General features: G+C 55.2%; 1 protein-coding gene across 1 annotated transcript; it reads left to right on the forward strand.

Moving 5' to 3' along the window:
• The first annotated feature begins 3904 nt into the window (after positions 1–3904).
• SP7 (Sp7 transcription factor) lies at positions 3905–12597 on the forward strand. The gene is made up of 3 exons (XM_005869179.2): positions 3905–4088; positions 4575–4602; positions 9727–12597. Exons 2-3 carry the CDS (start codon positions 4582–4584, stop codon positions 10999–11001), a joined length of 1296 nt encoding a protein of 431 aa, XP_005869241.1. The 5' UTR covers positions 3905–4088; positions 4575–4581; the 3' UTR covers positions 11002–12597.
• Positions 12598–12804: the final 207 nt, after the last annotated feature.

Raw genomic sequence — 12804 nt, forward strand, 5'->3', positions numbered from 1 at the left:
GGGGGTGGGAATGCCGGGGTTCCCCAGGGCCAGGGAGTTTGCTGGGGCCATCTGGGTCTTGGACTCTGGTGGACATGGGGTGGGGGTGAAAGATCAGTGAGTTCCCCGAAGGTACACTGGAGGTTCCCACACTAGTAGGAGTTGTAGGACGCAATTGTAGGACTGGCAGTGCCCTCCACACCGCCCTTATCTATAGATTCTTGTAGGAAAAGGGGTTCCTAAAACCCCTCTAGGAGAGCTCAGGGATCTCTAGAGCTGTAAGATTGTGATGATAGACCCATGTGTATGTGTGTATGTATGGGACATTTACCATATTGTAACTGTTGTGTGATGTGAGTCTGTGTGAGTCCGTGTGTGTATGCTAGGTGTCTGTGAGTCTCTCTGCATGTATGTACACTGGTGTGTGCATTCTTGTGATTGGGGGTTAAGGCAAGTGTCTTGGTGTAAGCATCATCTGTAATATATATACATATGTATATATATATATACATATATACACACACATATATATACACACACATACATATATACATACATATGTGTGTGTGTCAATGTGGGCATCTGCAGAGCATATATATTTTCATCATTCAGCATGTGTGCAAGTGTATATCTGGAAGTGTGTCACTCATTAGATCCATATTAGAGTATGTGTCAATCTTTATTTCAGGGACTCTGTTCCTTGTTCACTGGGGATTTGATCTGGGGAAGCCAAACCTATAATAAGAACAAGGGAGGACTAGGAGTCCCTTTGGATTAGGGTTCTCAGAGGAGCCCAGCCTAGGAGGTGGGCAGAGGGCAGTGGTGTGGAAGGGGGCAGCTTCCTTGAGAACTAAGGGGCTAGAAGCCTCCCACTCTCACCAGTTTAAACTCTCTCTCCATCCCCACTGATCATCCCAAAAAGGGCTAAAGAGAAGTGAGGCAGGTTCCAGATTCAGCCTCCTGTAACCTCGAAATCCCCCTCTGAGTCTCCTAGGGGAGGGAGGGGAGGGAGTGGTCCCTGTGGTTCAGCCCAGTCCTGGGGTTGAGAGATCAGAAAGACACCGTCCCACCCCTTCCTTCAGGGGCGTCCATCTCTGGGAGCTCAGTGTCTGGGTGGCCATGGGCGGAGGCTGAGGGGCCCCCAGGGTGGTGGGGGGTGGTGGATAGAAACCAGATGCCTAGGGGGTTTATACTGGAAGGACCAGAGCCGCAGCCTCTACCCGCCCCTGCCACATGGCGCCTCTGCCTAGGCTGCCCCACCCCCTGGGAGGCTGGGCTGAGGGAGGCCTGAGAGGGTGGAGGCAGGTCCTTGGTCAGGGCTCCCAGTTGCTGCCCCCTCCCCCTTCCGTCCTTGGGGGGCACTGAGAGGGGGTTGGGAATCTGGACCCAGGAATATCTGGGCCTCAGTTGGGCTGCAGAGCTATCTTTTAAAAGGGTGTGGAAGTTGGAACCCAGGGTCCTGAGGGAGGTAGCTGGGGGCTTTAGGCAGCCCCTCTGCCTGGCTTTGGTACAAATTTTGGGAGGGGACCCTGTGTCCAGGGACTGGCCCTTGATATGGACCCTGGCTCATATCTTCCTGGGGACACTGCTCCTTCCTTATTCTTCCTCTTTCTTCCCGGGCACTACTGCTCCTTCCCAGATAGGATTAGGGCTTAAGGTCCCCCAAAAGGAAGTGGAGAAGGTCACCCTCCTTGTCCCCCAACTCTTCTCCCCAACCCTGCACCTTTTCCCATCCTTTCCTCATTCCTCTTTTTGCCCTTCACTCTCTTCCTTTTCTTCCCAATTTAGTTTAAGCCTAATGCCTCTCCCACCTGCCATTTCTCCTCTGGAGTCCAGACTTTTCTCCTCTGCCTCAGTCGCCTGCCTCACCAACTGGACTTGAGCTTTTCTGCTACTGGTGCAGTAATTTCTCCAAACTTCCCCATCTTCTTCCCAACGTGTGTGTGTGTGTGTGTGTGTGTGTGTGTGTGTGTGTGTGTGTGTGTAGGGGGAGCAGAACGCCATCTGACACCTCAGGCTCAGATGCCCCCCCACCAGGGGGAGACTGCGAGGTCATGGGACACCCCACCACGGGCACTTCCTCTTGGGCAGACTGGGTGGGGTGGCCCATGTAATCATGGGACACAATTATGCGCTATTTATACTCCATCCCCCCCCCCCCCCCCCCCCCCCCCCCCTGGCTGCTTTAACCCTCTTGCCTCCTGGGTGCCTGGCCAGGCCTCGGGCTATTTTCCTTGTCCTGCCCTCTCTTGAAGCCATTGTCTCCTCATCTTTGTTCCTCTGGGCCCTTTTCTTTTCCTTCTGGGATTTTTTTCTGCTATCTGTTTTGAATCCATGTACCTGGTGCTCTGTTTTATTCTTTTTTCTCTCTCTGCTGTAGCGCATAGTGTCTCTTCTGATTCTCTCGGATTGTTTCATTTGCTCTGTGAGTCTCTCGGTCTTTCTGCATTTCTTCTTTTGCTTCTTTTCCTTTGTCTGGCAGCCACCCTGGTTCCCTAAACCTCTCCCCAAAAGTTGGGCCCACAGTGTTCCTTGGGGGACATCAAATCATTGGGCTGGAATCTAGAACTCCTGGGTCCCTACCTTGCCTGCTGGTCAGGCTCCCTGGACTTCCATCAGCTCCTCTCCCTCCCCGCCTTTTCCTTGGAGAGCAAGGAGAGCAAAAGGGGCAAGGAAGTGGGCAATCAGGAAGGGAAAGTGAGGGAATGGTGCTGGGGAATTGGGGGAGTGGGAAGGGAAGGCCTGGGCTCCATTCCTCTGATGGGCAGGGCTGGGATGGGGGAGAGGGGTGTGTTGAGAATAACTTGTAAAACAACCCCAGCTGGCTGGGCCCCTACATGGGAGAGATGCTGGTTCTACTACTTGGCTGCCTAGTCCTCTCTCTCCCACAAACTTACCTCAGGAGCCAGGTTTCAGTTAACAGACTTTTTGTTTTCCCTCTCCCAACCTTCCTTCTCTTCGTCCCCATTTTGATAAGAAGTCCTGCCTAAACTCTAACTTCACTTCTTCCTGCTGCAGAGGGAACTGATGCATGGCAATGGGAAAGGGAACCAGCGGCTCCCTCCCAGGAAAGCGTGATCACTCATGAGAACTATCCATCAAGGAATGATTTGATGTGTGGCCAAGAGGGGTCTGGGGAGGGTAACTGGCAAGGAATAATGGAGGCTAGGAAGGACATACCTTTTGGGGGGCTTAATCCAAAAGGGCTAGGCTTGGGCATGGATGAGTTGAGCCAATGACCTCTACTCCCACTCTCATTCCTGCCTGCCTTAATTTCCCCAGAACCAGACGATCCAGGTTCTGCTCCATAGAGTGAGGTAGGCCCAGGTGCCACTTCCTAGGAGGCATTGGGAAAAAGACTGGGGAATCCCCAGCCTGTGCCAAGCCCTCCTCCACTCTCTACCCCTTCCTCCAGGCCTTGCTCTGGGACCTACCTCAGTGATCCTAAAAGCCTGGGCAGCAAAAGCCTTCACCCCAGAGTTCTCCCTCCTGTCTTTCATAATACACATGTACACACACACACATGCATGTACACACACATGCACATACACACTGCTCTCCTGATCTAGAGGCGGGTGACTGGGGAAACAAGCATCTCTGTGGTCAACTCGGGTGTGTATGTGGTGTGTGTGCCTCCAGCCATGTCACTGAGCTCATTTGTGTGTGAGTTTGTCTGTGTTCATTCATGACAGCGGCTGTGTCCGTGTGGGCAGCACTCCGTGTACGTGTGCATGGATCATCCTATGTTTGTCCATGAGTGTGTATGCTGTGTGTTCCAGTCTCTCTGTGTGAGTGTCGTCCCCAATCCCCCATCCCCCCCCTGGATCTCTAATTAGTGGTTTGGGGTTTGTTCCTTTTCCCTCCTGTTCCTTCCCTCAGCGGCAGCAGCAGCAGCAGCAGCCTCAGCAGCAGGAGCAGCAGCCGAGCAGCAGCCAGGACGCCGGAGTCAGTAGGATTGTAGGATTGGAGCCCAAGTGGCAGCAAGAGTGGAGCTGGCCTGGGAGAGGAGCCGAGCCCTCCCAGGACCCTCAGGCCACCTCCTGCCTGCGCTCCCACTGCCAGACCTCCAGAGAGGAGAGACCCAGGACAGCCAGGCCCAGATCCCCCAGGTATCTGACACTGGGGAGCGCAGGGAGGGGTTCCCATAGATGCCCATGGGATTGCTGGGGGCGGGGGTGTGGGACACCTGGGCCCACCAACCTTTCAACCCTTCTCCTCAGCAGCCCCCAGGACGCCCTGACTACTTGCCCATGTCCTTGTCCCCCTCCAGCTTCCACCCCTTCCTGGGGAGCCCTTTCTCCTCTCCCGCCCAGATCCCTTCTTTGGGGAGCTCAGCAAATGGAGCAGGAAATTTGGACCCTCTGCCTCCCTCTCTCGCCCTGCTCATTGGATCCGGAGCCTTCTCCTCTGGGAAAGCTGTAATTAGAGGGTGGATCCCTACAGACAGAGAGCAGCCCCCCCACTCCCACCCCCCCAGTCCCTTCTAACTTTAGATCTCTTCTCTCCCATTCTCCCATTCTCCCTCCCTCTCCCTCTCCTTCTTTCTCCGGCTCGGCTCTCTCCATCTGCCTGGCTCCTTGGGACCCGTTCCCCAGCCTCAGGATGGCGTCCTCCCTGCTTGAGGTAACTGCCCCCTCTCCCTCCCAGGACACCAGCCACAATCTCAATGGTCCTACTCCCTCCCTGCCCGCCCCCCACCTCCCAACTCACTCAGACAGTTGCTGTGGTGCTTGTCATTCTCAAGGGTCCCTCTGATGAGGAGAGAGGAGTGGGGTTAGAGGAGGGGGAGAAGGGGGCAGGAGAAAGGACGGGGAGGGAGGGAGATCAGGATCAGGGGTCAGAGAGCAGTCTAAGGAAGAGGAGAGGTGATTAGGCAAAAAGAAGGCAGGACCCCTAAGGTCAACCAAGCACACCAACTCTGAGGAATGCAAAGGGGATGGAGAAAGGAGCTAGTGGAGGGGGCGGGTGGGGAAAGAAGGGTGGGAGATAGGTAAGCTGGTAGCACACAGGGGGAGAAAGAGAAGGTGATGGGACTGATTGAGCGGGCACAGAGTGACAATTGGGTTCAGTTCCTTGGGGGTCCTGTCTCCTGGAACTCAGCCTGAGCAGTGTCTTGTCTGGTCTGTAGGTGGGAAGGGGCTGAGCCTCTGGGCTGGTGTGTACAGGAGAGGAGGTGGGCTATGAGAAAAGGGAGAAGGGCAGCCCTGTGCTCCAGTGCCTGAGCGGGGGCTGACCAGAGGAACGGGGCCCAGGCCTGAGAGGAACCAAGGAGGAGGGCCAGGGTCTGAGGCCGCCTGCCCGGCTCACAAATATTTAGCTTTCAGCCAAAGACAAACTCAGCTCTATTTTGGGAGTGGGAGGCTCCAGGGCGGACTGGGCCACTTCCCCTCCAGGCTGGGACCCCAGCATCTCTTTCCTCTGGCACTGGGCATGGAGGGAACTAGGGTACCAGGATTTAGGGGTCTTGAGAAATCACTGATTCTACCAGGGCTCCTGAGGGAATCATGGCACATAGTTGGAAAGGGGGACTCAGCAATTCAGAGCCTGTTTTATAACGTCCTGAGTTTTCTCGGCTTCTCGGTCTCTGACTCTGTTTCTCAGTCACCATCTCTGACCTGCTGTCTGGGTCCCACCACAGGAATTTGTAGCCAGAGAGCCCTCCCTTAAAGCCGACCTCCTTACGTGGCCTTGAATCTTCCATATCCTTGGGCACCTCAGAAGCCCCCATGGCTGTTTCCTGTGCCCTAGCTCAGGTCCCAGGGGTGATGGGCCAAACAGGAAGCCAACTCATTCAGCCTGCAGGAGAGGTGTGTGTGAGACGGCACCGGACTCTTAATGCCTGTGTTTATTGGCCTGAGTGTAAGTGTTAGAATGTAAAGCAGTGACTGCATGCGTGGCTGGCTTTTTGAGAGCACAGGGGTGTGTGTGTGTGTGTGTGTGTGTGTGTGTGTGTGTGTGTGTGTAAGCTGGGACATATTTGTTAGTCCAGGTGGGGAATGGTGTATGTGTAAGGCTGAGAGAGAGTTTGTGACTGAATTTGAGGGAATGACATACAAGCTAATGGGGTGGACGCCATGTCCCTTGTCAGTGCTCTGTACCCAGTCAGGAGTCCCAAGTGTTGCAATGAGAGCAAACTGCTCTCCCTGTCATCTCTCCACTAGACTCTCTATTGAGCCATCATTGAAACACCGGTTGGTCTTGAGGAAGCAGGAGGACTAAGGTGCATGGAAATCCTGGGTCCACCCAAGACAGGGGCAGTGTCAGCGGGCGTGGGCGTCACACCAGAGTTGCCAGCGTGGCACTGGTGCCTGGGGGAAAGGGACCCAAAGGCCTGCTGGAAAGACAACAGACTGGGATAGCACTTGGCAAGAGGAATGTGCCATGAAAACTGGGTTTCCATGTCCCTCACTCCCTGTGAGCTGGAGATGTTCCAACATAAAGGCATTCCAGTCCCTCCGTGTCTTTTACCAATTTGGGGGCACCTGGGCCCTCAACTTTTCTTCCCCTTCTCCACAGCCACCACCACCAGGAAGCCCTCAGCCTGGTATGGGTGGGATCATTTTTTTAAAAAATATATATTTTATTGATTTTTTACAGAGAGGAAGAGAGAGGGATAGAGAGTTAGAAACATCGATGAGAGAGAAACATCAATCAGCTGCCTCCTGCATGCCCCATACCAGGGATTGAGCCCGCAACCCAGGCATGTGCCCTGACCAGGAACCGAACCATGAGGGTTCATAGGTCAATGCTCAACCACTGAGCAACACTGGATGTGCCCGCAACCAAGGCACATGCCCTTGACCGGAATGGAACCTGGGACCTTTCAGTCCGCAGGCTGACGCTCTATCCACTGAGCCAAACCGGTTAGGGCTGGGGGGGATCTTTGACAGTGGGAAGAACTTGGGGTTCAGACAGGGAAGCAGTGGCTGCTTGATGGGAAGCTCACCTGGCCTGAGTGAGATGCAGGAGAGCAGGGAGGAGGGGTACATGGCGGTCAGGGCCAGGTGGAGATGGAGAATTGGAAGTTGGGAGAACTAAACAACTTGGGAGGAGGTTGAAAAAGTGGACAACTGGAAACTGGGACCTTGGGTGCTCAGAACCTATGGCCAGTCAGTCCTCAGATGTACAGTGAGCGAATATTCCAGTGGGAGGTCAGCCTGGCGCTGTGAACACCTTCCCAGCCTCACATCTGGCTGAGAGAGCTGGGACAGCTCCTCTTGTTCCTCCTTCAGAGGTCCCCCTCCATACTTGAAGTCTGCTCAGTGTTGTTGTTTAAGGAATAGTGGGTGGGAGAAGGGAGGCGGAAAAACAGTTGGAAGGTAAGACTCCTGGGTCCTGAAAAGGTCATGCATTTGATTAGGTATGAGGGCTCATATTTAGAACCCCTCTCCCCACTTCTCAGGAGAGCGCAAGCAGCCAGAGAAGGAAACCGAGTCTATGGTTAAACTTAGCCAGGGGCCCAGCTCTTGGCTCCTAGAACAGTCTGAGCGGGCCTGACGTCTCACTCCCTTTTCCTTGCCTCCAGGGCCCCGGAGGGGCTCCGCTCCCCAGGGCTGGGGTCTCCTGTTGGCCTGGGGCTGCTTGCCTTCTTTCACCCCTCCTCCCCTCCCCACAGCTGGGTGGGGTCCCTGGGCTTGGCTGAGGCCCCTGTGGCCACAGTGTGAGGGCCGGGCGGGGGACGGCGTCGGCGTTTTTAAAAATAAACCGACCGCAGGGAAACCAACGGAGCCGGGCCGGGCTGGGCAGAGGGGGAGGGGGCGGTCAGGGGGAGAAGGCGGGAGAAGCGGCCTGGTCTGGGGGTGTTTTGGGGCCCAGCACCGCGGTGGTTTTCTTAGGTAGGAAATCTGCTTTCTTCCTTCCCCTCCTCCTCCCCCTTTCCTCTTCCTCCTGTTCCTTTCTGTTTTCCTTTGCCTTCCTAGCCCAGTCTCTTTCCATCACCTCTCTTTGTTTATACTGGTTTCCTCTAGCTCCCTCCCTTTTGTCTTTCCACCTTTCTGCTCTTTTGGGTCCCTGCCGGTTCTGCCCCAAGGCCAGTGTCCCCTCTGTTCCCTTCCCCCACCTCTGGGGGCTTTTACATCAGTTCCTCGCCCTGTGCCCGGTGCTTGGCTCCCGCGTCTCTGCGTCTCTGCGTCTCTGCGTCTCTGCGTTTCTCCTTCCTACTCCATGTTTCTCTCTCCCTTTCTGCTGGGACCCTGCTCCTGCCCCAGCTGCTACCCCGCCTCAGCCCACCCTCTGCTTGGGGCATCAGAGGCTCCAGGGAACCCTGGCTGGGAAGCACCAGGGCTTTCATCATGGCCAGATCTGAGGAAGGTTCTGGTGCCCCAGATTTGGGAGTCCATGTCCATGGGGTAGTTGGGCAGGGGGAGCATCAGGCTTGCACGTGGGGAGCAGTGCAGGAGTGTTGACTGCACACGCCTTTCACTGCAACCCCAAGACCCTACCTAGCCCTACCTTGAGGATTGGTGTCACACACACACATGCTGGCGGGCAGGTCTGGGAACCCTGGGCGCCTGGGTTCCTTTTCAGCTTTACTGAAGGCACCACCAAGTACATTGGCTTTTGAGGATCCCAGTCAGGGAACTGTCCAGGGTCAGCCTTTGAGGACATCTTGTTTTTTTTGTTTTTTTTTTGGTGGGATTCTCAGTAATGGATGCCTATCTATGCCAGCCAGGAATTCTGGAGGGCACCTCCTCCCAGGCTGTCCCAGGGAGGAGTACCAGCCTCCTGAGGGAGGACTAGTCTTGTAGCAACAGCAGGATGGGCATTAAGGGCATTCTAAAAGACCCTCATGCCCCACATCTACATAGCTTTCTTCACTCACTGTGCCGGAAGGGTGAAGAGAGACCAGCTACTTGGGCTGTGGGCTACGTGTTCGGGGACACTGAGGCATGGAGGGGTGTGGCTGTGAGCCTGTATCGTAGCCACCCCAATTTCTTACCCCGGAGGGGCATGAGGACTTCAAGCTCTTCCACCCCACAAAAGGGGTACCAGCTGGCTCCACGAAGCAGGAGGTGCCCACTGCCCGCTTGAAAGACATTCTTGCCTCAGCCACAGTCTTGGCTTGGCGGCAGCCCTGTTCCCTCTCAATGTCTCAGTGTCTCAGCCATCGCTTCCTCTTGCTCCCAAGGCTCAGAGTCCCTGCCAAGAGATTCCTTACCAGGGACATGAGGACAAGGCCTTGGGGAGACCAGCCTGGGCCACTGCCTTAGTCAGGAGCTGAAGTGGAGACAGGAAGTGAAATACGGGGTAATGCTGGGAAAATCTGGAATGGGGGTCACTACAGTCCCCTAATATTTTTCCTCCTTCCCAGGCTGCTCTTTGAGCCTCATCTTTCCTCTCCAGGTCCCTGACTATGGCCTCTGCTCCAGACCGCTCCCAGGGATCAGGATCCCTAATTCTTACCTCATCCAGGTGTGGCAGCTCTTCTCCAGGCTCTTTAAGAGGCATCTGTTTCTCTGAGGCCTTTGCCTACCCCCAGCTACATCACAGTGAACCCTGCTTCTCGCCTCCTTAGCTGGGTGTTAAGCGGTAGCCTTGGCTTCCGCTCTCCTTCCACAATGCCACCAGAGCTCTGGCCTGGGACCCAGTCCTCGCTGGCCCCTCCTCTTACCTCTACTTCCCCATTCCCTCCAATTCTTCCCTGACCCCTCTGTTCTCTTCTCCTTGTGTCCAGGTTGAAAGCCTAGAGTTTACCATCTCTCTGCATTCTCCTCCTCTCCCCTAAGTACTGCTTCCATGTCTCCCCAGGAGGAAGCTCACTATGGCTCCAGTCCCCTGGCCATGCTGACGGCGGCGTGCAGCAAGTTTGGTGGCTCCAGCCCTCTGCGGGACTCAACAACACTGGGCAAAGCAGGCACAAAGAAACCGTACTCTGTGGGCAGTGACCTCTCCGCTCCAAAAACCATGGGGGATGCCTACCCAGCCCCCTTTTCAGGCACCAATGGGCTCCTCTCACCTGCAGGCAGTCCTCCAGCACCCACCTCGGGCTATGCCAATGACTACCCTCCCTTTTCTCACTCTTTCCCTGGGCCCACAGGCACCCAGGATCCTGGGCTCCTAGTGCCCAAGGGACACACTTCTTCTGACTGCCTGCCTAGTGTCTACACCTCTCTGGACATGGCACACCCCTACGGCTCCTGGTACAAGGCAGGCATCCATGCAGGCATCTCACCAGGCCCTGGCAATGCTCCTACACCTTGGTGGGACATGCACCCTGGGGGCAACTGGCTAGGAGGAGGGCAGGGCCAGGGTGATGGGCTGCAAGGGACACTGCCCACAGGCCCTGCTCAGCCTCCATTGAACCCCCAGCTACCCACCTATCCAGCCGACTTTGCCCCCCTTAATCCAGCCCCCTACCCAGCTCCTCACCTTCTGCAACCAGGGCCTCAGCATGTCTTACCCCAAGATGTCTACAAATCCAAGGCAGTGGGCAATAGCGGGCAGCTGGAGGGGAGTGGTGGAGCCAAAACCCCTCGTGGCACAGGCACAGGGGGCAGTGGTGGATATGGGGGCAGTGGAGCAGGGCGCTCCTCCTGTGACTGCCCTAACTGCCAGGAGATAGAGCGCCTGGGGGCAGCAGCGGCTGGGCTGCGGAAGAAGCCCATCCACAGCTGCCACATCCCGGGCTGTGGCAAGGTGTATGGCAAGGCCTCGCACCTGAAGGCGCACTTACGCTGGCACACGGGCGAGAGGCCCTTCGTCTGCAACTGGCTCTTCTGTGGCAAGAGGTTCACCCGTTCGGACGAGCTGGAGCGCCACGTGCGCACTCACACCCGGGAGAAAAAGTTCACCTGCCTGCTCTGCTCCAAGCGCTTTACCCGGAGTGACCACCTGAGCAAACACCAACGCACCCATGGCGAGCCAGGCCCAGGGCCCCCACCCAGCGGCTCCAAGGAGCTGGGGGAGGGCCGCAGCGTGGGGGAAGAGGAGGCCAACCAGACACCCCGACCTTCAGCTTCTCCGGCACCCCCAGAAAAAGCCCCCGAAGGCAGCCCGGAGCAGAGCAACCTGCTGGAGATCTGAGCTGGGTGGAGGGTCTCCAGTCCCAGGGCTGCTTGCCAGCCTCTCCTGGCTCCGTGGACCACTGCTTGCCCCTCACTCCTTTGCCCCATGCATGCTGCCCTTTGGGGTGCTCTCCATCTCTCCCCTGGCTATTCTGAGCCTGGGTAACTCCCTGCACGCCTCCTCAGCTCCCCTCTTCCCTTTGCCATAAGCCCATCCCATAAACTCTCATCTTAGGCCCTCACCTTGTGCCCGATTTCTGTACTCTGGCTTCCTAAACTCTTCTCTCGCCCTTGCTCACAGCTTCTCTCTCTTCTGCTCTTACCACACCAACTCACTTTCCTTCCATGTGGACTCCCAACACTTTATTTTTCTATGTTATTAGCTCCTTGACATCCATCCTTTCTGCTTCCGAAGCTCCACTATCCCTTTGCTTCCAGGCTCCAGTCTCCCCAAGTTCTTACTCCACTGCTGCCTGTGCTCCAGAGCATTCTTCCTTTTTACAAACACAATGATGATAACGATGATGATAATTTATTGCCCCCTGGTGGCCTCTTCATTAGGGACCAGAGTTAGGGGGATTGGGGTTAGTGACCTGGCAGGGAGCAGGGTACCAAAAGGGGGGCAGACCAGTGGGGATCTAATCCCAAAGATGGGGTGTCCCCAGGGTCAGGGAGGCTGCCCCCAGGCCTGTATATTTAACCCCTATGTTCCAAGAGAAATGAATACTAATAATAATAATAATAATTCTATTTATCTAAGTTATGATGACAGGTCAGGTAGAGTGAGCTGGGGAGGGGGGGGTGGAGGTCCATTTCTGCTATGGAAATTTTAGCCAAATGCATCTCTGTATAGAAGAAGTGTTAGTAGAGATCTTGTTAATAGAATTTCTATCATCAGGGTCTCAGTTAAAGGGGTTCCTCTTTTAGTGGAATCTGCTAATAGGGTTGGTTAGCTTGATCAGTTAAAGAGTGATGGAGTATCTCTCAATTAGGGAATCCCTAATATTCCCACCCCCAGCCAGAAGCTGTGAAACTTCAAGTCCTATGGAGGGGGGAGGGGGGACTGGAATTACCCCAGCTTCCTCAAACCCAGAACCAGTTCTTCCACTTCTCCTCCCCTGACACCGTGACCCCATCAGGCTAATCCCTTGTTGCCATGGTTATGGAGAATTTACAGCTGCCATTTTAGACAGGCTCATTGGAGAAGCCCACCTAACAGGAGGACATTGGCTTGGAGGCGCCTCTCCTGAAGAATAGGTGGGGAAGGCTTTCTCTGGGATCAGATGAAAATAAATCAAGTATTTATTGAGTGCCTACTCTGTGCAAGGCACTGGGAACAAGGCTGGTGCCTAGAGGCCATGAAAAAGAAGTTATAGAGCTAGGAGGACATACTAGTCGGTCCCTAAGCTGATTTGGGTGCGTACAGAGGCCCCCAACCTGGGACTTTCGATGCTCCCACCTCCAGTGACTTTAAAGCCGCTTCGTGCCTTTGAATACCTTTCCTGTGACTTTGGATCCTCCTTTTCTATCTCCTGCTCCCTCAAGGCCCCCAGTTAAAGGGTTAAAGCCGCTGGAGCTTGGGGAGAGGGTAATAAAATGGAAGGGAAGGGATCATGCCCTCATGGAGTCTTTTCTTCTTTTTTTTTAATTTAATAAATAAAAGTTCGATTTTAAACTTTGTCCTGGTGAGGAAAGGGGAATTGGAAGGGAACAGGGTGAGCCACAGGATTCCTCTTTGGCCAGTCGGGGGCTCCTCCTGGGCGCTCTCTGGAGCCGGTTTGCACGTTCAGCCCGCGGGAGCCGCTCCGCCGCCAGCTCTCCG

This window comes from Myotis brandtii, unplaced genomic scaffold (genome assembly GCF_000412655.1).
Source record: "Myotis brandtii unplaced genomic scaffold, ASM41265v1 scaffold29, whole genome shotgun sequence".
Lineage (NCBI taxonomy): Eukaryota > Metazoa > Chordata > Mammalia > Chiroptera > Vespertilionidae > Myotis > Myotis brandtii.